General features: G+C 42.7%; 1 protein-coding gene across 4 annotated transcripts in view; it reads right to left on the reverse strand.

The window, feature by feature from the left end:
- LOC135514303 (transient receptor potential cation channel subfamily M member 3-like) overlaps positions 1 to 23,642 on the reverse strand; it is a 237,460-nt gene extending 213,818 nt beyond the window's left edge. For all 4 annotated transcript variants that reach the window (XM_064937692.1, XM_064937691.1, XM_064937690.1 and 1 more), the window contains exon 1: positions 23,550 to 23,642. In XM_064937692.1, coding sequence (XP_064793764.1) covers positions 23,550 to 23,642 — 93 coding nt within the window. The remainder of the gene's footprint in view (positions 1 to 23,549) is intronic.
- Positions 23,643 to 23,975: the final 333 nt, after the last annotated feature.

Consider the following 23,975-nt stretch of genomic DNA (forward strand, 5'->3'; position numbering starts at 1 on the left):
CGCTTGGGGTATGTCTCTATCAGTTTTGCACATCGAGAGACTGAAATTTTTTCCCATTCCTCCTTGCAAAACAGCTCAAGCTCAGTGAGGTTGGATGGAGAGCATTTGTGAACAGCAGATTTCAGTTCTTTCCACAGATTCTCGATTGGATTCAGGTCTGGACTTTGACTTGGCCATTCTAACACCTGGATATGTTTATTTTTGAACCATTCCATTGTAGATTTTGCTTTATGTTTTGGATCATTGTCTTGTTGGAAGACAAATCTCCGTCCCAGTCTCAGGTCTTTTGCAGACTCCATCAGATTTTCTTCCAGAATGGTCCTGTATTTGGCTCCATCCATCTTCCCATCATTTTTAACCATCTTCCCTGTCCCTGCTGAAGAAAAGCAGGCCCAAACCATGATGCTGCCACCACCATGTTTGACAGTGGGTATGGTGTGTTCAGGGTGATGAGCTGTGTTGCTTTTACTGATCAGTCTTCTCCTTGTATGAGCTGAAAGTTTAGAGGGACGGCCAGCTCTTGGTAGATTTGCAGTGGTCTGATACTCCTTCCATTTCAATATTATCGCTTGCACAGTGCTCCTTGGGATGTTTAAAGCTTGGGAAATCTTTTTGTATCCAAATCCGGCTTTAAACTTCTTCACAACAGTATCTCGGACCTGCCTGGTGTGTTCCTTGTTCTTCATGATGCTCTCTGCGCTTTTAACGGACCTCTGAGACTATCACAGTGCAGGTGCATTTATACGGAGACTTGATTACACACAGGTGGATTGTATTTATCATCATTAGTCATTTAGGTCAACATTGGATCATTCAGAGATCCTCACTGAACTTCTGGAGAGAGTTTGCTGCACTGAAAGTAAAGGGGCTGAATAATTTTGCACGCCCAATTTTTCAGTTTTTGATTTGTTAAAAAAGTTTGAAATATCCAATAAATGTCGTTCCACTTCATGATTGTGTCCCACTTGTTGTTGATTCTTCACAAAAAAATACAGTTTTATATCTTTATGTTTGAAGCCTGAAATGTGGCAAAAGGTCGCAAAGTTCAAGGGGGCCGAATACTTTCGCAAGGCACTGTATGTAATTTATTTTGTATTTTCTTCTGTGTATCATATATTGTTTATTTTTTATTGCTAGTTATTACGGCACTGTTGGAGCTAGAACACACAAGCATTTCGCTGCACCTGTGATAACATCTGCAAATCTGTGTACGCAACCAATAAACATTGATTTTATCAAAAGTAATGTACTTTATCGGGAAAAATATCACCAAGATTGTTCATTGTTAAAATCGGACAAAAAAAACACTCAAGTAATTGTATACTAACGTCCGTTCGGATATCCGGATATTCAATTAACCATGCCCATCCCTACATAATGCAATATTATTGGACATGCATTCTAAGCAGTATGTCTATGGATCTCGGAACATAATTATTATAACCACTATCGCAATAAGAGTTATATATCTTTTGGAGAAATAGCCAAGGACTGGCAGAAAGAATGGCCCTCTCATGCAGGAGCCACTTACTAATCTCTGCCTTTACACACTAGGGTATAATCCTATTGATGTGCTGCATCTCTGCACTCTTGCACAGAACCCTAATGTCACAGTCATATGTGTCATGCAAAGTCTCGAAACAACACATATGTAACCAGAGATCCTATTAAATTACTATTATAATTCTATGTAGGTAACAAACACCGCACACAAACACACACACACACACTGAAGTGTGCACATTGCACAAGCATGCCAATGAGAGCGTACGCCAGAACAGACTGTGTAATCTGCAGTATGTGCACACGCTTACAGGCACAGAGCACACTCAGACATTCACAAAGGTTCCTCCACAGGAATCTAATTGTCTTGTCATGGTGGCCTATATATTTAGGGGTGGCAGGTAGCCTAGTGGTTAGAGCGTTGGGCCATTAACCAAACGGTTGCTAGATCAAATCCCTGAGACCTCAGCCACAGGTAACAACCTGTTGTTCTTCCCTCCTCACTATTTGTCTCAACCTGAGATGGAGCAGACCTCTTGAGTGGTATTCATCAAACTCTAGCATCATCTTACAGCGACTCCAAACAGGCCCGTCACATAAAGAACCCTTACCCCTTAGAGCAACTATTATCAACACTGCTCGAGGCTCTTGGTCAGATGGAGAAGACATGAACATGTCCATGGTTCTGCAGAGTCAAGAGAAAACAGAACGAAAGAGAGAGAAGGAAAACCCATTTTTGAATGCATGGCCTATAACTCAGAGACACACACAATCCCATTAACGATTCCATGCAATCTGTCTCTCTCTCGCTCTCCGCTCACTCACACACATAGAAAATCACCAATTTATCTACCTGTGTTTTATCTACCTGTGTTTAAAAAATCCCATAAAAATATATTAATGCAAGCACACACGTTATGTTCTTCTATCCTCGTGGGGACCTACATTTAATTTCCATTCAAAATCTTATTTTCTACAAAGGGTTGGTAGAAATAAGCATTGTGATTGGTTGAGACGCGTTCTAAGCCATGGTAAAAAAAAAAACAGCTTAGCACGGGTAAGCCTAGGATGCAAAAATGTATATATTTTTTCTGTTCTATCTGAGAAATCCTGCATATTCCACTGTCTCATCGCCCAGCCAGGCAATTCATTAACTTGATCACCACTGTAAAAAGCATGTAGCAAGCAATGGATAAGAGCCTTTCCAGCCAGCATGGCAATGGAACATTTAGAACGAACAACTGGGCACGTCCATAGATATAGAACAAAAAGACTTTGCGACAGGGTCGAATCTCTGTCAGCCTAACCAATATAATGAATTTTCCTTGTTTCACTATCCCCACAAGGTTAGAAGAACCACCACCCCCCCCCACATGTGAACATGTGTTGTTAACCTTAATGTTGTCAGAACTCCCAAATGGTTTGTCCTATTGGTTCGTCTGGGGTATGTAAGCACCCTTTCCCCACACAGGAGCAAGGGAAAATAAACAATGTCTATGCTCCCTGTTAATCCCTGAGATAGCCGCTCTGTCATGGGTATCAAGCCTATTTAACAGCAGCTATTAAGGAGGAGAGGAGGAGGTTGGCTTAATACTGCAGCACAGTTTCAAAGGTCAGCCGAGCTCTGCAGTTAGAGTGTGTGTGTGTGTGTGTGTGTGTGTGTGTGTGTGTGTGTGTGTGTGTGTGTGTGTGTGTGTGTGTGTGTGTGTGTGTGTGTGTGTGTGTGTGTGTGTGTGTGTGTGTGTGTGTGTGTGTGTGTGTGTGTGTGTGTGTGTGTGTGTGTGTTTGGTTGGTTTAACCATCCTTGTGGGGACCACATTAGGATAGTAAAACAAGGAAAATGAAGACCAGTGGGAACATTTCTCTTGTCCCCACAGAGAAAAATGCTATTTTAGGCTTAGGGGTTAGGTGTAGGGTTATGGTTACAATTAGGGTTAGGGTTACAATAAGGGTTAGGGGTTAAGGTTAGCTTTAGGGTTACGTTTAGGGTTAGGGTACAACTTATTTTGAATGGGAATCAAGGACAGTAAAACAAACGTGTGCGTGTGTGCACATGAGCGTTAACAAAATCCAGACTGGCTGTATTAGGTATGCCGTCTCCAACGGGGACAGACATTTAACCATTAAGTCCATTTTGAGGGACTGATCCACTTATATTACTGGGTTATTATCTCCCGGCTCCAGAGAGCTACGCTAAACAGAAGTACACAAAAAAAAACAATCTCTGAGCCGAAGCGTTAGAGACCAAAACACTGTCTGAGTTGATCAATGACAACTGAAATAATCTATGAAAATATGCACATGACTCAGGGAGACTGGACAACGTAAAGTTAGATTTCTAGATATCAATAGAATTCTAATTCAGTGTTTGACACTTGTCTATGTCAAAATGTCTGAAAAGGTCTAACCTGAAATATACTAGTGAGGACAGAAACCGTATAGAAGATCTGTATAGATGTCATGGTGAAACATTCTTATATCATTAGCAATCAGAATGGACCGAATGTGATAGATATGTACAGGTACAAAGACATATGTCACAAAGACCTACAATACCAGTCAAAAGTTTGGACAGACCTTCTCATTCAAGGGTTTTTCTTTATTTTACTATTTTCTACATTGTAGAATAATAGTGAAGTCATCAGAACTGTGAAATAACACCTATGGGATCATGTAGTAACCAAAAAAGTGTTAAACAAATGTTATATTTGAGATTCTTCAAAGTAGCCACCCTTTGTCTTGATGACAGCTTTGCACACTCTTGGCATTCTCTCAACCATTTTCACCTGGAATGCTTTTCCAACAGACTTGAAGGAGTTCCCACATATGCTAAACACGCATTGTCTGCTTTTCCTTCAATCTGCCGTCCAACTCATCCAAAATCATCTCAATTGGGTTGATGTCAGGTGAATGTGGAGGCCAGGTTATCACTCTCCTTCTTGGTCAAATAGTTCTTACATCACCTGGAGGTGTATTGGGTCATGAGTAGGTGTGTCAAAACTTTTGACTGGTACTGAATGTCAATGGCGATGTTATTAGCGTGTCTTGCTGGTTTAATGTCAGAGAGAGTGAGAGTCACGTCACTGAAAAAAAAACTTTCTGGCACCTAGAATGATAGATGCATGATGCTCTCTACGTGGAGTGGAGCTCTTACCCCCAAAGTTGAGCCACAGTGTTAAAATGCATCAAGAACTGGAGCCATTTAGAAGACGAAGCCAGCATTTCCCTTTTTGTTTCCAGCCTTTTAATTTGAGTCCAGTCAGATAATGACATTAACTTGTCCCTGTCTTAACTGTTTCATACTGAGCTTATCAAAGAACACTCCATCATTAACATTGATTCCATCAGGCCAGCCTGTTGTAGAGTACCCGGGCTATTCTGTCAATCAAATCGATCAAATTGCATTTGTCAAATAAGCCGAATACAACAGGAGTAGACCTTATAGTGAAATGCTTACTTACAAGCCCTTTACCAACAATGCTTTAAGAAGTTAAGAAAAAAACAAATAAATAAGTGTTAAGTAAAAAAATAGAAAATAGAAAATAAAAGTAACATAATTAAACAGCAGTGCTAAAATTAACAAGCTCGGCTATATACAGGGGGTACTGGTACAGAGTCAATGTGCGGGGGCACCGGTTAGTTGAGGAAATTGAGGTAATATGTACATGTAGGTAGAGTTAAAGTGACTATGCATAGATTACAAACAGAGAGTAGCAGCATCGTAAAAGAGTGGTCTGAGTAGCCCTTTGATTAGCTGTTCAGGAGTCTTATGGCTTGGGGTAGAAGCTGTTAAGAAGCCGTTTGGACCACGACTAGGCGCTCCGGTTGCCACCTTTCCAACAAGTCAGTTCATCAAAATTCTGCCCTACTGCCCCGGTCAACTGTAAGTGTTGTTACAGTGAAGCAGAAACATCTAAGAGCAACAATGGCTCAGTCGCGAAGTGGTAGGCCACACAAGCTCACAGAATGGGACTACCAAGTGCTGTCCTCAGTTGCAACACTCACTATCGAGTTCCAAACGACCACTGGAAGCAACGTCAGCAAAATAACTGTTTGTCGGGAGCTTCATTAAATTGGTGTCCATGGCCGAGCAGCCGCATGCATACAAGCCTTAAATCACCTGGCTGGAGTGGTGTAAAGCTCACGCTTTCCCATCTGGCAGTCGGACGGACAAATCTGGGTTTGGAGAACGCTATCTGCCTGAATGCATAGTGCCAACTGTAAAGTCTGGTGGAGGAGGAATAATGGACTGGGGCTGTTTTTCACAGTTCGGGCTAGGCACGTTAGTTCCAGCAAAGGGGAATCTTAATGCTACAGCATACAATGACATTCTAGACAATTCTGCCCTTCCAACTTTGTGGCAACAGTTTGGGGAAGGCCCTTTCCTGTTTCAGCATGACAATGCCCCCGTGCACAAATTAAGGTACATACAGAAATGGTTTATCGAGGTTGGTGTAGAAGAACTTGACTGACCTGCACAGAGCCTTGACCTCCACAACCCCATCGAACACCTTAGGGATGAATTGGACTGCGATCCATGGCTAATCGCCCAACATCAGTGCCCAACCTCACTAATGCGCCAATGTTCCAACATCTAGTGGAGGCCTTCCCAGAACAGTGGAGACTGTTATAGTAGCAGAGGGGGGACCAACTCCATATTAATGCCCATGATTTTAGAATGATATATTCGACAAGAAGGTGTCCCTTTTGTCATGTAGTGTACATTTTAGGTGATGGTAAATAACCTGCTTTAAAAAATAAAGGGAACACTAAAATAACACATCTCCAGACTGTCACGTCTGTCACATGTGCTCAGTGTGAACCTGATTTCAACTGTGAAGAGCACAGGGCACCAGTGGCGAATTTGCCAATCTTGGTGTTCTCTGGCAAATGCCAAACATCCTGCACGGTGTTGGGCTGTAAGCACAACTCCCACCTGTGGACGTCGGGCCCTCATACCACCCTCATGGAGTCTGTTTCTGACCGTTTGAGCAGACACATGCACATTTGTGGCCTGCTGGAGGTTATTTTGCAGGGCTCTGGCAGTGCTCCTCCTGCTCCTCCTTGCACAAAAGCAGTCATGCTGCTGGGTTGTTGCCCTCCTATGGCCTCCTCCACATCTCCTGATGTACTGGCCTGTCTCCTGGTAGCGCCTCCATGCTCTGGACACTACGCTGACAGACACAGCAAACCTTCTTGCCACAGCTCGCATTGATGTGCAATCCTGGATGAGCTGCACTACCTGAGCCACTTGTGTGGGTTGTAGACTCCGTCTCATGCTACCACTAGAGTGAAAGCACCGCCAGCATTCAAAAGTGACCAAAACATCAGCCATGAAGCATAGGAACTGAGAAGTGGTCTGTGGTCACCACCTGCAGAACCACTCCTTTATTGGGGGTGTCTTGCTAATTGCCTATAATTTCCACCTGTTGTCTATTCCATTTGCACAACAGCATGTGAACTTTATTGACAATCAGTGTTGCTTCCTAAGTGGACAGTTTGATTTCTCATAAGTGTGATTGACTTGGATTTACATTGTGTTGCTTAAGTGTTCCCTTTATTTTTTTTAGCAGTGTATATTGAAATGTATAAGAAAAAAAAATATGGACACATTCTACAATGGTGATACTCCTTACAAAGCAGTTAATGGCTTCATCTCATTAGACCACATTATAGTCTCTCATTAGACCACATCTGGGACTAGATACACAATACAGCTTGGCTTCACTCTTGGTGTTTTATAACCCAGAGCAAACACGTTTGGTACAAGCCAAACGTCTGAACAAGAGGAAATGTACCTACGTATCCTACTTACTTCCCTTAATTTACATCTTCATTACTCTAACAGCCTTGAGTGTAATATACCCCATAAACATAGATACATCATCAAACAGAAGTGTATTGAGAAATGTATGTATTGATTCACCTTTGGTCAATTGGACATCTATCAATTACCCCACAAGGAATGCATAAACTAACAGGCATGTAGAATACCAACAACATTTAAATACTCAAGAATAAACACACCTTAGAAGACACACACACACACACACACACACACACACACACACACACCAAAGGAAGTTACATACCCATATTGACACAGATACACTACACATACACACGTGCAACCTCACATATGCATCCATCACTGTCTCTCTCATGCGCACACACACACACACACACACACACACACACACACACACACACACACACACACACACACACACACACACACACACACACACACACACACACACACACACACACACAGAGAGAGAGACATACATTCACAACTACATACACCCAGATGGAAGTGTCTCACTCCACATTCTAAGCACACAGGAAGAAGGTAGCACTTATAATAATTGATCAGACTGATTTAATAATGCTAAGTGCACCTAACCAAAAACCTTTTACTGTCATCAAGCAGCCAGCTCAACTCATTCTGAAATACATGGAAGTCGGAATGAATGTGTGTGTAGAGTGCATAAGAGAGTCAGGACAGGAGGCGATTACTTCTGGGACCACGGGCCTGTGATCAACCAAGCCAAAGATGGATACACATGCACACATATAGTGGGGCAAAAAAAGTATTTCGTCAGCCACCAATTGTGCAAGTTCTCCCACTTAAAAAGTTGAGAGATGCCTGTAATTTTCATCATAGGTACACTTCAAACATGACAGACAAAAGAGAGAAAAAAATCCAGAAAATCACATTGTAGGATTTTTAATGAATTTATTTGCAAATTATGGTGGAAAATAAGTATTTGGTCACCTACAAACAAACAAGATTTCTGGCTCTCACAGACCTGTAACTTCTTCTTTAAGAGGCTCCTCTGTCCTCCACTCGTTACCTGTATTAATGGCACCTGTTTGAACTTGTTATCAGTATAAAAGACACCTGTTCACAACCTCAAACAGTCACACTCCAAACTCCACTATGGCCAAGACCAAAGAGCTGTCAAAGGACACCAGAAACAAAATTGTAGACCTGCACCAGGCTGGGAAGACTGAATCTGCAATAGGTAAGCAGCTTGGTTTGAAGAAATCAACTGTGGGAGCAATTATTAGGAAATGGAAGACATACAAGACCACTGATAATCTCCCTCGCTCTGGGGCTCCACGCAAGATCTCTCACCCCGTGGGGTCAAAATGATCACAAGAACGGTGAACAAAAATCCCAAAACCACCCGGGGGGACCTAGTGAATGACTTGCAGAGAGCTGGGACCAAAGTAACAAAGCCTACCATCAGTAACACACTGCGCCGCCAGGGACTCAAATCCTGCAGTGCCAGACGTGTCCCCCTGCTTAATAAGTCAGTACATGTCCAGGCCTGTCTGAAGTTTTCTAGAGAGCATTTGGATGATCCAGAAGAAGATTTGGAGAATGTCATATGGTCAGATGAAACCAAAATAGAACTTTTTGTTAAAAACTCAACTCGTTGTGTTTGGAGGACAAAGAATGCTGAGTTGCATCCAAAGAACACCATACCTACTGTGAAGCATGGGGTGGAAACATCATGCTTTGGGGCTGTTTTTCTGCAAAGGGACCAGGACGACTGATCCGTGTATAGGAAAGAATGAATGGGGCCATGTATCGTGAAATTTTGAGTGAAAACCTCCTTCCATCAGCAAGGGCATTGAAGATGAAACGTGGCTGGGTCTTTCAGCGTGACAATGATCCCAAACACACCGCCCGGGCAACGAAGGAGTGGCTTCGTAAGAAGCACTTCAAGGTCCTGGAGTGGCCTAGCCAGTCTCCAGATCTCAACCCCATAGAAAATCTTTGGAGGGAGTTGAAAGTCTGTGTGGCCCAGCAACAGCCCCAAAACATCACTGCCCTAGAGGAGATCTGCATGGAGGAATGGGCCAAAATACCAGCAACAGTGTGTGAAAACCTTGTGAAGACTTACAGAAAACATTTGACCACTGTCATTGCCAACAAAGGGAATATAAAAAAGTATTGAGATAAACTTTTGTTATTGACCAAATACTTATTTTCCATCATAATATGCAAATAAATTCATAAAAAATCCTACAATGTGATTTTCTGGAATTTTTTCTCTCTCATTTTGTCTGTCATAGTTGTAGTGTACCTATGATGAAAATTACAGGCCTCTCTCATCTTTTTAAGTGGGAGAACATGCACAAATTTTTTGCCCCACTGTAATAGATCCTTAGTGATGTGGACAGCAAGGAACTTGAAGCTCTTGACCCGCTCCACTACAGCCCCGTCGATGTGAATGGGGGCGTGCTCGGGCCTCCGTTTCTTGTAGTCCACCATCAGACCTTTGTCTTGCTGGTGTTGAGGGAGATGCTGTTGTAACGGCACCACACTGTCAGGTCTCTGACCTCCTACCTATATGCTGTATCATTGTCGTCTGTGATCAGGACTACCACTGTCGTGTCGTCGGCAAACTTAATGATGGTGTTGGAGTCGTGCACAGCCACGCAGTCGTTGGTGAACAGGGAGTACAGGAGGGGACTAAGCACACACCCCTGAGGGCCCCCTTGTTGAGGTTCAGTGTGGCGGATGTTTTGTTGCCTACCATCACCACCTTGGGACGTATCGTCAGGAAGTCCAGGATCCAGTTGCAGAGGGAGCTGTTCAGTGCTTAATTTGTCAATTGGTAGGTGCCGGATCAATGAGGTACCGGAACGTATTTAAAAAATAATCACCTTTATAATTAAGCATTGCATGCATATCATAGCTTTCATGTGCTGGAAAACAGCATTAGTGTAGAATCACTTGAAGAAGACGAGTGGCCTTTTCTAAATGCATTTCACGCAATTCAACAACATTTTAAATGACTGAAGACTAATTAGCGTAATATTTTTTAATACCTCACAAATAATCTAAATGAAAGGCTACTTTGACACTGACAAACTGAGAATCTGATTAAAAAAAAGACCAATAAAAATGACCTTGTCTTGAATCCATCAATAGCCTTGGTGTGTGTAGACACATATTGTACAATATGAGGAGGAAATAGTCCTAAAAAATATAAAATAACAATATAGTCATAAAAAAATCTTTCCAGTTTCCAATTTTACTTTGTAAAAGAATGCTGTTCGCTCAAGTTGGAAGTTGATAACATAATTTGATAGCCTACAGCCAAATTAGTAATCTCTTTTCAGCAGAATCCATTTGCTTTCCAACCTGTGTTTTCCTGCAATTGTATTTGAAATATTGTGAAAGGTTTTGGCTATATGCTGTTCACTGACAGATTTGCCACAGGTTCCAGACTGTGATTGGGCTACAAAATCCACAGCTAGGCATGTTTTTTTATATACAGTATATAAGATATTGATCCTGTGTGGCTAAATTATAGGACTAGTCCTGGTGTAGTATTCTGAATGATTTCATTACTATCTGAAAAGACAGAAGTAATCAATAACTTTAGCAAATGTATTTCAATTTATCAGGGGTGCTACGGCACATCCAGCACCCTTCCGACGGCTATGACTCTATAAGGAAATAAAGGGTGAAGTGCAAAGCTGGAGAGATGAGAGTTGCAGGCTCATGTCTATCAGAGCAGAGAGAGGGAGAGAGAGAGATCACAGAAAGTGAATCTCATTCTAGTTCTGTAAGAGATACAGGCACACTTCTTTCTCTAACCACAGCAATGGCCACGTGTTGGTTTATGCAGGCTATAATGTTGCGCAAACCATAAAACAGAGCCCGTCCAACACAAATCAGTTCTTAGAATATCAGGCACATTTTCACGTTACATTTTTTAGGGGAAGGAGTATTACAGAAGAGACAACTTAAATTAACTCTTATTAGTTATATTGTCATTTTTACATTGCAAACAGTGAAAATGCTGTTTCGTCCCAAGAGAGGTACCGGATCCTGGCAAATGGGATCCGGGGAGGAAGCAGTCCAAACTTGAGAGGTGTCAGATCCTGTTCTGGCTCATATTAAGCATTGGAGGTGTTCAGTCACAGGGTCCTTAGCTTAGTGATAACCAGGACGTGTACTCCGAGCATGCGTCTTCACTGACATTTTCAACCTCTCCCTGTCTGAGTCTGTAATACCAACATGTTTCAAGCAGACCACCATAGTCCCTGTGCCCAAGAACACTAAGGTAACCTGCTTAAATGACTACCGACCCGTAGCACTCACGTCTGTAGCCATAAAATGCTTTAAAAGGCTGGTCATGGCTCACATCAACACCATTATCCCAGAAACCCTAGACCCACACAATTTGCATACCGCACCAACAGATCCACAGATGGTGCAATCTCTATTACACTCCACACTGCTCTTTCACTCACACCTGGAAAAAAGGAACACCTATGAGAGAATGCTATTCATTGACTACAGCTCAGCGTTCAACACCATTGTGCAATCAAAGCTCATCACTAAGCAAAGGACCCTGGGACTAAACACCTCCCTCTGCAACTGGATCCTGGACTTCCTGACGGGATGACCCCAGGTGGTAAGGGTAGGTTACACTCTTATTCACATCCTCTACGCTGATCTTCAACACGGGGGCCCCTCAGGGGTGCGTGCTCAGTCCCCTCCTGTACTCCCTGTTCACTCATGACTGCACAGCCTGGCACGACACCAACACCATCATTAAGTTTGCTGATTACACGACAGTGACAGGCCTGATCACCGACAATGATGAGACAGCATATAAGAAGGCCAGAGACCTGAACGTGTGGTGCAAGAACAACAACCTCTCAATGTGATCAAGACAAAGGATATGATTGTGGACGACAGGAAAAGGACCGAGCTTGCCCCCATTCTCATCGACGGGGCTGTACTGGAGCAGGTTGAGTGCTTCAAGTTCATTAGCGTCCACATCACCAACAAACTAACATGGTCCAAGCACACCAAGACAGTCATGAAGAGGGCATGACAAAACATATTCCCCCTCAGGAGACTGAAAAGATTTGGCATGGGTCCTCAGATCCTCAAAAGGTTTTACAGCTGCACCATCGAGAGCATCCTGACCGGTTGCATCACTGCCTGCCTGGTAGGGCAATTGCTCGGCCTCCGACTGCAAGGCACTACAGAGGGTAGTGCGTACGGCCCAGTACATCACTGTGGCCAAGCCTTCTGCCATCCAGGACCTCTACACCAGGTAGGGTCAGAGGAAGGCCCTAAAAATAGCAAAGACTCCAGGCACCCTAGCCATAGACTGTTCTCTCTGCTACCGCACGGAAAGCGGTATCGGAGCACCGAGTCTAGGTCCAAGAGGCTCCTAAATAGCTTTTACCCCCAAGCCATAAGACTCTTGAACAGCTAATCAAATGGCTACCGAGACTATTTGCATTGCCCCCAGCTAGGCTATTGTTATTTACTGCTGCTCTTTAATAATTTGTTATTCTTATCTCTTACTTTTTGGGGGGTATTTTCTTAAAACTGCATTGTTGGTTAAGGGCTTGTAAGTAAGCATTTCACTGTAAGGTCTACACCTGTTGTATTTGGTGTATTTGACAAATTCAATTTGATTTGATATTGTATTTCATGTCTAGACAATATTTACCCATCCACTGAGCTAGATGTGGGGTGTTATATCATTTCCTTCACGTGACCCATCAATAAGGGTCATCTAATAATGATAAGATATTGATTCAATATTTTGATCTGGACACTTTCTGTTGTTGAAATTGCTACAATGCAAGTAACCACTTCACTGTACAGCTTACCCCGTTTTCTATATCCTGTGCATGTTACAAATAACTTTGATTTTCTTATAGCGTGTGTTTACCACATGTCCTCACATATGATTCCTTAAAGAGATGGATGGGGCAAAGGCTTAAGAGGGTGTGAACGATTCTGAATGGGTGTAGACAAAGGACAGCTCTCCAGCAGTTGTACCAGAACATTCAAGGGCCATTTTCTCAAAAGTGGGGTTACGGGATTATCAACTTTCAAAGCAGAATTACTTTCCCATTGTTCCTCAACTACAGTGTATGACATACCATATTCTAGCTCTGTGTCTCTACTGTTATCCAATGTAAAAAAAAAACACAATTTCAAATTTTGCTACATATGTTCGAATCGAGGCTGTCGGTCACCTTTTTTTAGAATTTCATAATTAATGAACATTATTTCAAAAACCCGGCAAAAATCTGGTATTTCTATTTCAAACAGTTTTGTTATATTTCACTCTTCTGTGATGTATATAATGTGTAATATTGTGATGCAAACTCAAAATGTAATACAGTTCAACATCTGACATGGTACAGGTGTCTTCTTTTTTTAAAGCCCATAACCATGTGTGTGAGGTGTATACTGTTGTTTCAACATAGATTTGTTTAAGACACTGTGACTCTGATTTTGCCCATTGCAGTAAAAGGTTGAAGGTCGAAGGGAAAACTCTTTTAATGGGGGATTTAATTACTGGTTGAAAACGTCAGAGAACTTGATTAATTACCAGTTAGGATCAGAATTAATCATGGCACAGACTTATTGAATTACCATCGCACACTGGACCCATGAGCATCCAACACTTTTGGCTATCTCTAAATTTCATCTTTATTTTCACTGTTCACACCCACCCTGACAGACATCCGTTTATAAAAATATATATTTAACCAGGCAAGTCAATTAAGAACAATTTCTTATTTACAATGACATCCCACCCCAGCCAAACACGGACGATGCTGGGCCAATTGTGCGCCATGGGACACCCAATCATGGCCGGGTGTGATACAGCCTGGAATCGAACCAGGGCCTGCAGTGACACCTTTAGCAATGAGGTGCACTGCCTTAGACCACTGCACCACTGCACCACTTGGGAGGCCTATTATTATTATTATTCTGAATTACATTTAAATCAATGTGGGCAAGGATGCTATCTTCCAAGGGAATTTCAGCAGGACAATAAGCTAAAACATAAGGCCAAATATGAACTGGCGTTCCTTACCAATGCGACATTGAATGTTCCTGAGTGGCCTATATAAAGTTTTGACATAAATCGGCTTGAAAATCTATGGCAAGACATGAAAATGGCTGTCTAGCAATGATCACAATCAATTTGACAGAGCTTGAAGAATTTTAAAAATAATCCAGGCAGTACAATCCAGGCATGGAAAGCACTTCAAGACTTGCCCAGAAAGACTTAGAGCTGTAATCGCTGTCAAATGTGATTCTAACATGTATTGACTCAGGGGTGTGAATACTTATGTAAATTAGATATTGTATTTCTGTATTTCATGTTCATTAAATTTGCAAACATTTATTAAAGCATGTTTTCACTTTGTCATTATTGGTTATTGTTATAAATGAGTGAGAGAAAAAATTCAAGCTACAACACAACAAAATGCTGGAATGAGTCAAGGGTATGAATACTTTCTGAAGGCACTGTAAATTGGGTTGAGATCTGGTGACTGAGACACACACACACACACATCCGAGTACTGAAAGTGAGTAACTTTACTTTTACTTAAGTATGTTTAGAATGAAGTATTGTTCTTAAGTACTGTTTCAAATCTATCCGTTACAAAGTACAATTTTGTAGGCTATCCATAATAGTAGATCATAAGGTCATGTAAAGTTTCCGAGAGCACCTCAGAGCTAACTTTATTTAGTTTGAGATGTAACGTGATGTGTGTTAAAAACAATTTAGACAGAGGAGTCTGTGACCAGTTCTCCTTCAAGCACAGGAGAGGTGATGCTATGCAAAGCTTTGCTTAACGAGGATGCGGTGGTGGCAGCCTACAAAACAAATACAGAATTGATTAATCTAATGCAACATCTATAGCCCCTTCTCTATTTCAGGGGGGTTTGCACATTCATTTTATTTTCCATGAAGTTATGTTGTTGCCTCCAGAGCTAATTTGACACCAAATCCTTTAGGTAGGTCCAGTGTGCCCTGGCACTCCCCATTTGACCTTGTATGGTGAGTGGTGAGTGAGTGAGTGTGTTTTTAAGTAATTCATTTGCATTTTATTGCATGACATAAGTATTTGATCACCTACCAACCAGGAAGAATTCCGGCTCTCACAGACCAGTTAGTTTTTCTTTAAGAAGCCCTCCTGCTCTCCACTCATTACCTGTATTAACCGCACCTGTTTGAATTCGTTACCTGTATAAAATACACCTGTCCACACACTCAATCAAACAGACTCCAACCTCTCCACAATGGCCAAGACTAGAGAGCTGTGTAAGGACATCAGGGATAAAATTGTAGACTTGCACAAGGCTGGTATGGGCGACATAGGAAGCTCCGTAAGAAGCATCTCAAGGTCCTGGAGTGGCCTAGCCAGTCTCCAGACCTGAACCCAATAGAACATCTTTGGAGGGAACTGAAAGTCCTTATTGCCCAGCGACAGCCCCGAAACCTGAAGGATCTGGAGAAGGTCTGTATGGAGGAGTGGGCCAAAATCCCTGCTGCAGTGTGTGCCAACTTGGTCAAGAACTACAGGAAACATATGATCTCTGTAATTGCAAACAAAGGTTTCTGTACCAAATATTAAGTTCTGCTTTTCTGATGTATCAAATACTTATGTCATGCAATAAAATGCAAATTAATTACTTAAAAATCATACAATGTGATTGTCTGGATTTTTGTTTTAGATTCCGTCTCTCACAGTTGAAGTGTACCTCTATGATAACAATTACAGACCTCTACATGCTTTGTAAGTAGGAAAACCTGCAAAATCGGCAGTGTATCAAATACTTTTTCTCCCAACTGTATATAGTAATGTAGCGAAGTAAAAGTTGTCATAAATATAAATAGTAAAGTACAGATACCCCGAAAATCTACTTAAGTGGTAGTTTAAAGTAATTTTACTTTACACCACTGTATGTAGCCTACTGGTCATAGTTAAGACCTCATCATAAGCTGGTAATGACCACCTGACTCCAGCTTATTGCCGATTTGTAAAAAGTATCGCTCTCTCTTTCACACACACTCACAGGTAGAATGACAATATTGACATGATGATAATCTTTTCTATAAGTTATTGTGATCCTCATCTCTCCCCCCCTTCTCTTGCTCACACAGAACACACATCTTTTTTTTCTTATCTTTTTTTACCCCTTTTTCTTCCCAATTTCGTGGTATTCAAATGGTAGTTACAGTCTTGTCTCATTGCTGCAACTCCCGTACGGACTCAGGAGAGGCGAAGGACGGGAGCCGTGCGTACCCCGAAACACGACCCAACCAAGCCGCCCGCACTGCTTCTAGACACAATGCCCACTTAACCTGGAAGCCAGCCACACCAATGTGTCAGAGGAAACACTGTACACCTGGCGACCATGTCAGCGTGCATGCGCCCGGCCCGCCACATCCCCTAACCCAGGTGATGCTGGGCCAATTGTTCGCCGCCCCACGGGTCACCCGGTCAGAGCCAGCTGTGACAGTCTGGACTCGAACCAGGATCTCTAGTGGCACAGCTAGCCTTAGACCACTGCTCTCTCTCTCTCTCTCTCTCTCTCTCACTCTCACTCTCACTCTCTCTCTCTCTCTCTCTCTCTCTCTCTCTCTCTCTCTCTCTCTCTCTCTCTCTCTCTCTAACGAACAATCGCCTAATTAAGAAAACTTAGCAGTCAAATCTTTTAAATTGAGGGGCTTTTGTTGTTTCCAAGTGGTGGTATTGTTGTGTGGTGGTGTAGTTGTCTCATGTGCTGTATGGAATGCTCAAGCAATGCACTGAGCAAGCACCCCTACAGGTGTCGCACATCTTCCCCATTATCCTCAGTGCATTTATACCTGTGTTCTCTCTTTGTCTGTTGCCAGTTAGTCTTGTCAGGTCTTACCAGCGTGCTTTCCCGTCTTCCTTTTTCTCAAGTCTTCCTTTTCTCAAGACTCCCAGCAAGGAGCCCCCATTGGAAGACACGAGGACTTACTGCAATGCCTTATGGAGGGACTCCATACCCTGGCAGAACGCCATGACCAGGCATTTGATACATTGCTAGAGAAATTCCGCAGATTCCCTTCTAGGCAGCGGGCTACACCAGTAATCCCCCAGACTCTCAGCAACCCCGCGATCAGCAGCTTTTCTTCACAGCCTACCCCAGTGTCCCGAGAACCCCGCTTACCTCCCCCGGGCGCTACACTGGAGATTCTGGAACCTGCCGCGCCGGTTCGTACTATCATGGGAATGCCTGTGAAAATAAAAACCTCGAATGGCCCTACTCCTGAAAAAAATTGATCGGGACGGATAGGCTGCAGTTGATTATGCCCAAGTACCATTAGCCAGAGCCCAGAGAAATATGATTCTGCCTGTCTCTGAAAAGCACGGCCCACATGAAGCCCCCAGAGTCCGAGTCCATGCTGAGTCCCCCAAGTCACCCCCAAGTCCCTGCTAAAAAAGAACATTACTCAAATGTGTATAATGGTAATGGTTCTAGTGTCTTATATGCAATGGGCGCATGGCCCACAAACACTATGCACATGTTTATATAGATTGGAGTCTATTCATTTAGTAGCATTTAGATAACTGATCAGTAGTTCAATCAGATTTCAACCAAAACACAGATATCAACCAAAATAAGATGTATTTTTCATGAAATCAAAAAGACGTCAGGAAAAAAGACGACTAAACCTGGTTGTGACCTGGTTATAAGACACCCTGACCTGATTTCAACCAGTAAAATATGTCTTTATCTCGTCGTATTCCCACTGGGGTAGGTTATAATCAAAGTAAAATGTCTCCAATCAATATTGTGCTAATATACTTCAACAAATGCCTGTGGAGAGGAGTCTAATGTGTTGTCCTTTTTCCAGTCAATAATGCTTGATGGAGTAGACTACATGGGGAGCCAGTTGGTGTTGTCGGGGCTGTCTATACATGGATGACTCCAAAGAAGAATTTAATACAACTTTAGAATCCATTGGTTAGAATGGAAAATGTGTATTCTCCCTTTCCCAACACCAACAAACACACACGTTGACACAGGTTGAGTAGCAGGGCAGAGCCCCCTGATGGAGAGCAATTGTGGGGGGTTAGGTGCCTTGCTCAAGGGTACAAAGGCAGGAGATGGTACATGGGATCAATGACCAACAGCCCTGCAGCTGCCAGTTCAGTTGCATTCCCATGTCTGTGTTGCCTGGCCCGGGGCTTAAACCAGCAACCTTCCAGCTGCTGGTCTGCCTCTCCAACCTCTGTTTCTCAATCCTGGTCGTGGGAAACTAAAGGGGTGCAAAATCTTATTTTTGTCTGAACACTACACAGCTGATTTGAATGATCAACGTATCAAGCTTTGTTTTGAATCAGATGTGTAGTGCTAAGGCAAAACCAAAAATGTGCCCCCCTTTGGGTCCCTAGGACCAGGATCAGGAAACACTGCTAAGCTAGGCTACTACAAGGCTAGGCTGCTACAGGGCTAGGCTACTACAGCACTAGGCTACTACAGGAGCAATGAATGAGTGCGGTGCCATGGCTACAATGGTTCATGCCCAGGATGTAACAAAAATGGGTATGGAACTGAACTGGTGGCTGGATGTACCGTCTCCATGTACCGTCTCCTGACATTGTGTCCTTGAATAATGCACAATTGCTCTCCACCAGGTGTTGCTGCACTGCAGGATGTTGGGCAAAGCAGAAGACACATTTCTGTTCTCATCGATTGACAATAAAGTATCTACTCTCTCCATGTTCTTGTCACAAGATGACTCTGTTGCCTCTTATTGCACAACTGTACAAGTATTCCATGTATTCTACTACACTGCCATTACTGTGTGTATGGATAGTACTTAAACATTTCACACTGTAAAAGACTAATGTCTCTCTTACTATGCCTACTTTGAATATTAATGTGAGTGACTTGTTTATTGTGAAATATACTGATATTGTGAGATACTAATATGTCACATTATAACATGTTTACTTTGCCATCAAATGAGAGAGCTGAAATGAGAGGGCTAAAACAATACCTTTGAACTTGAGATGGGTTAAATGGAATTCTAACTGAAATATGAACACTGACAGGCCTGTAACATCTCTCATGTAACCTTATATGAAATTAAATTAACTCACCAAATGTTATTTTTGGTCTCGTAAAAAGGAGTGGAGTAATACGGTAAGATTTATTTATTTCAGTATGTCGAGCAAATGCGAATATGGGTGTGCTTTCAGTGATTGTACCTTTTGCCTAACAGCCACACGAACGCAAACACACACACACACACACACTAGACAATGCTTTACATGGTAGCCAGGTAATTAGGTCAAATCCACGGGAGACTGGGAAAGGGCTTGAGGTGCATAATTGTGCATACATAATAACGATAGGCTTATTAGGCTGAACGTACACTGCCATTCTGACATCTCCTGAGATGGACCAGACACACTATCTAGAACCATCAGTGATTAGAAAGCCATTCACATCAATGCACACACGTTTCCCATCTCTCTGTTAATGCCTTATACACTCATGCATACAGACCCCATCAGTGATTACAATAGGATTCATTTGACTGAGCTATACACATGCAAATAGAAACACGTCCACACACACACACACACACACATTCAACTGGCCTGGTTTAACATCATAGAGATACAGTACTTGCTGTGAGACTTTGATGCTGAGAGATCAAAAGAAGACTGGGGAGAACACAGACAAGAGCTCTATAATAATGTATATCAAAATGCATGGTTATAAACAGCCTTTAACATGTTCACACTAGCCAATGAATAAAGACAGTTTATAACCAGGTCTATAAATATCTTGTGACAGCCAATAAATTGCCTCATATGTTAATCACATTTATCACTCCCTCTCATACAATGTGCAAATACAGTGAACACAGGCACACAACCAAACCAGTGGAGGCTCCTGAGAGAAGGAGGAAGAGGAGAACCATTCACTATAAAAATAGTGAAACATTAAAAGCACATTGTTTTGCAATGAAGGTTTACAGTAGCCTCAACAGCACTCTGTAGGGTAGCCGGAGGACAGCTAGCTTCCGTCCTCCTCTGTGTATATTGACTTCAATACAAAACCTAGAAGGCTCATGATTACCACCCCTTCCATAGACTTGCACAGTAATTATGACAACTTCCGGAGGATGTCCTCCAACCTATCAGAGCTCTTGCAGCATGAACTAACATGTTGTCCATCCAATCAAAGGATCAGAGAATGAATCTAGTACTAAAAGCATATGTTAGAGCCTGCTAGCACTGCAGTGCATTATATGTGGTGAGTAGTTGACTCAAACAGAGAAAGACAATAGTTGAGCAATTTTGAACAAATTAATTTCTAAAACAATTGAGTAGCAGCAGAGAGGGAGAACTTAATTTTCGCTTACTTAGCTAGCTAATACAGCTAATTTAGCCTACTCAACAACCTGACTCAAACAGAGAAGCATAATATTTATGTTTGCTAGCTGGTTAAGGCTATCCAATACTTCAACTCTTCCAAGTCAAATCAAAATCAAATCAATATTTCTTTGTCACATACACAGGGTTAGCAGATGTTAATGCGAGAGTAGCGAAATGCTTGTGCTTCTAGTTCTGACCATGCAGTAATATCTAACAAGCAATCTAACAATTTCACAACAACTACCTTATACACACAAGTGTAAAGGAATGAATAAGAATATGTACATAAAAATATATGGATGAGCGATGGCCAAACGGCATAGGCAAGATGCAGTAGATGGTATAGAGTACAGTATATACATATGAGATGAGTAACATAGGGTATGTAAACATTATACAAAGTGGCATTGTTTAAAAGTGGCTAGTGATACATTTATTACATCCCATTTTTAATTATTAAAGTGGCTAGAGATGAGTCAGTATGTTGGCAGCAACCACTCAATGTTAGTGATGGCTGTTTAACAGTCTGATGGCCTTGAGATAGAAGCTGTTTTTCAGTCTCTCGGTCCCAGCTTTGATGCAAGTCAAGGTAAGCTTTCGGTTAAATGAAATGATTGCCACCGGGTAACTATTAAACTGCTATACACATGGATTGGACTGTGGGTTAGTTCCAATGGTGTTTATAAACTCTGGTTTGCTGATGCTATGTTTTGGCTATTGAGAGTCTTTGAAGCCACCGGTCAGCCATATTGGTACTCCCCAGTAGGAGCATTCAGCCATATTGGTACTCCCCAGTAGGAGCATTCAGCCATATTGGTACTCCCCAGTAGGAGCATTCAGCCATATTGGTACTCCCCAGTAGGAGCATTTAGCCATATTGGTACTCCCCAGTAGGAGCATTCAGCCATATTGGTACTCCTCTTGTGGGAGCATTTAGCCATATTGGTACTCCCCAGTAGGAGCATTCAGCCATATTGGTACTCCCCAGTAGGAGCATTCAGCCATATTGGTACTCCCTAGTAGGAGCATTCAGCCATATTGGTACTCCCCAGTAGGAGCATTCAGCCATATTGGTACTCCCCAGTAGGAGCATTTAGCCATATTGGTACTCCCCAGTAGGAGCATTCAGCCATATTGGTACTCCTCTTGTGGGAGCATTCAGCCATATTGGTACTCCCCAGTAGGAACATTCAGCCATATTGGTACTCCCCAGTAGGAGCATTCAGCCATATTGGTACTCCCCAGTAGGAACATTCAGCCATATTGGTACTCCCCAGTAGGAGCATTCAGCCATATTGGTACTCCCCAGTAGGAGCATTCAGCCATATTGGTACTCCCCAGTAGGAGCATTCAGCCATATTGGTACTCCCCAGTAGGAGCATTCAGCCATATTGGTACTCCCCAGTAGGAGCATTCAGCCATATTGGTACTCCCCAGTAGGAGCATTCAGCCATATTGGTACTCCCCAGTAGGAGCATTCAGCCATATTGGTACTCCCCAGTAGGAGCATTCAGCCATATTGGTACTCCCCAGTAGGAGCATTCAGCCATATTGGTACTCCCCAGTAGGAGCATTCAGCCATATTGGTACTCCCCAGTAGGAGCATTCAGCCATATTGGTACTCCCCAGTAGGAGCAGTCCTCCATAGGAATGAATGTATTTCTACAGTATTTCAATCCAATGTTTAACTGACAAAATTACATGTATTTAAGTACTTTTTTGTTTTAGTGTGGACAGTAACATTAGTATTTTCAAACAATATATTTAATTTTAGCTAACATAATATAATTGAAAAGTATGCATTAAGGTGTAACAGAATAAATGTGTCAAAAAATGAATGTACACATCAATAAATGCATCTATATAGCTTCCAAAATCTGTTTTTCCAATGGAGGATGAGTACCAAGATGGCTGGGAGGTGGCTTCAATACATCGCCCCATGTCAGTCATCATGGCGTTATATACAGTACATCATTGGTTAGTTATAGTTATAGTTTTTTTCGCCTGGTCCCAGACAGTTTTTGTGTTGTGCACTGAAGTCCACAAGTTAAGTGAAAATATCAGCGGAGGAGAGCTGTAGATGTGATGATGCTGTGATAGTGAACTGTGTGTGCGGGTGATTTCATTATATTAAGCTCCAATATGCTGTAATAGAAATAAGGCCATGATCATAATTTCTTAAAATAATAGTCGTCCTCCCTAATCATAAACGGCACCCACCACCAGAGAACATTTGTTACAGCGTGGTCACTTTCACCCAGCTAAGCAAAACCTCAAGGAAGGCACATCAAGAATGAATCACACATCTAATCAAATCAAACTAATCAAATCAAAGTTTATTGGTTGTGTACACAGTGTGGAAGATATAGCGGGTGCAGAAAAATGCTTGTGTTACTAGCTCCTAACACTGTAGCAAAAAATGCCAAACAGAAAACAGGGCAGTGTAGATTGGATATAACACTATTTGAACCTAATTGCTCAGATATCTTCACCAAACAGTCATTGTACACAGTATAATGGCTATTCTTCCTTGTAACCTCCTCCTGTGACACTTTGGTCCCCGCCTGGTCTGTTTGAGTTGTCTTGCCAATAACCAAATAGGAGTAGGTAAGACAGAATAAACAGATCTGGGAGAAGCATATCCCTGTGTAAATGTACTTTGAGGCTTTTCTTAACCACCCTCTTATGTCAATCTCAAACTCCCCCACCTGCCCCCCCACCCCCCTACATTCATCGTCCCTCTCCTCCTACACAACCTTCTCTCCTACTCCACTTCTCCTCCTCCACTCCCCAGTCCCCTCTGGTACCCATACCTTGAGGAGGCGTACAGATGGTAGGAAGGCTGCGGCGCACAGTTTCCTGATGGTCCAGTTGATTGGCCGCGGAGGATCCAGCTGCTGGTTCATGGTTCCCGCTCCTCCCGCCTGGCTTTTCCCGGCTTTTCCAGGAAAAGAGCCCCTCCGGGGGCAAAGCAACGGGGTCTCCAGCCAAATAGAACAACTCAGATCCCGGCAGAGCATGACCCACAACACCAGACCACCACCTTCATCCTTGTTCCACGGCAAGTCAGCCCTTCCTTCACCTGGGTGCCCTTCCTCCCCCCTCTCTCTCTCCCCCACCCCTCCCCTCCCTTCCCACCCCACAGATCCACGGGGTCCGACGGCCGAGTTCCGAGCACCTGAAGCATCCAGCCCTCTCTCCACATGCAGTATCCCAGTATCCCAGTATCCCAGTCGACC

The sequence above is a fragment of the Oncorhynchus masou genome, chromosome 25 (genome assembly GCF_036934945.1).
Source record: "Oncorhynchus masou masou isolate Uvic2021 chromosome 25, UVic_Omas_1.1, whole genome shotgun sequence".
Classification (NCBI taxonomy): domain Eukaryota; kingdom Metazoa; phylum Chordata; class Actinopteri; order Salmoniformes; family Salmonidae; genus Oncorhynchus; species Oncorhynchus masou.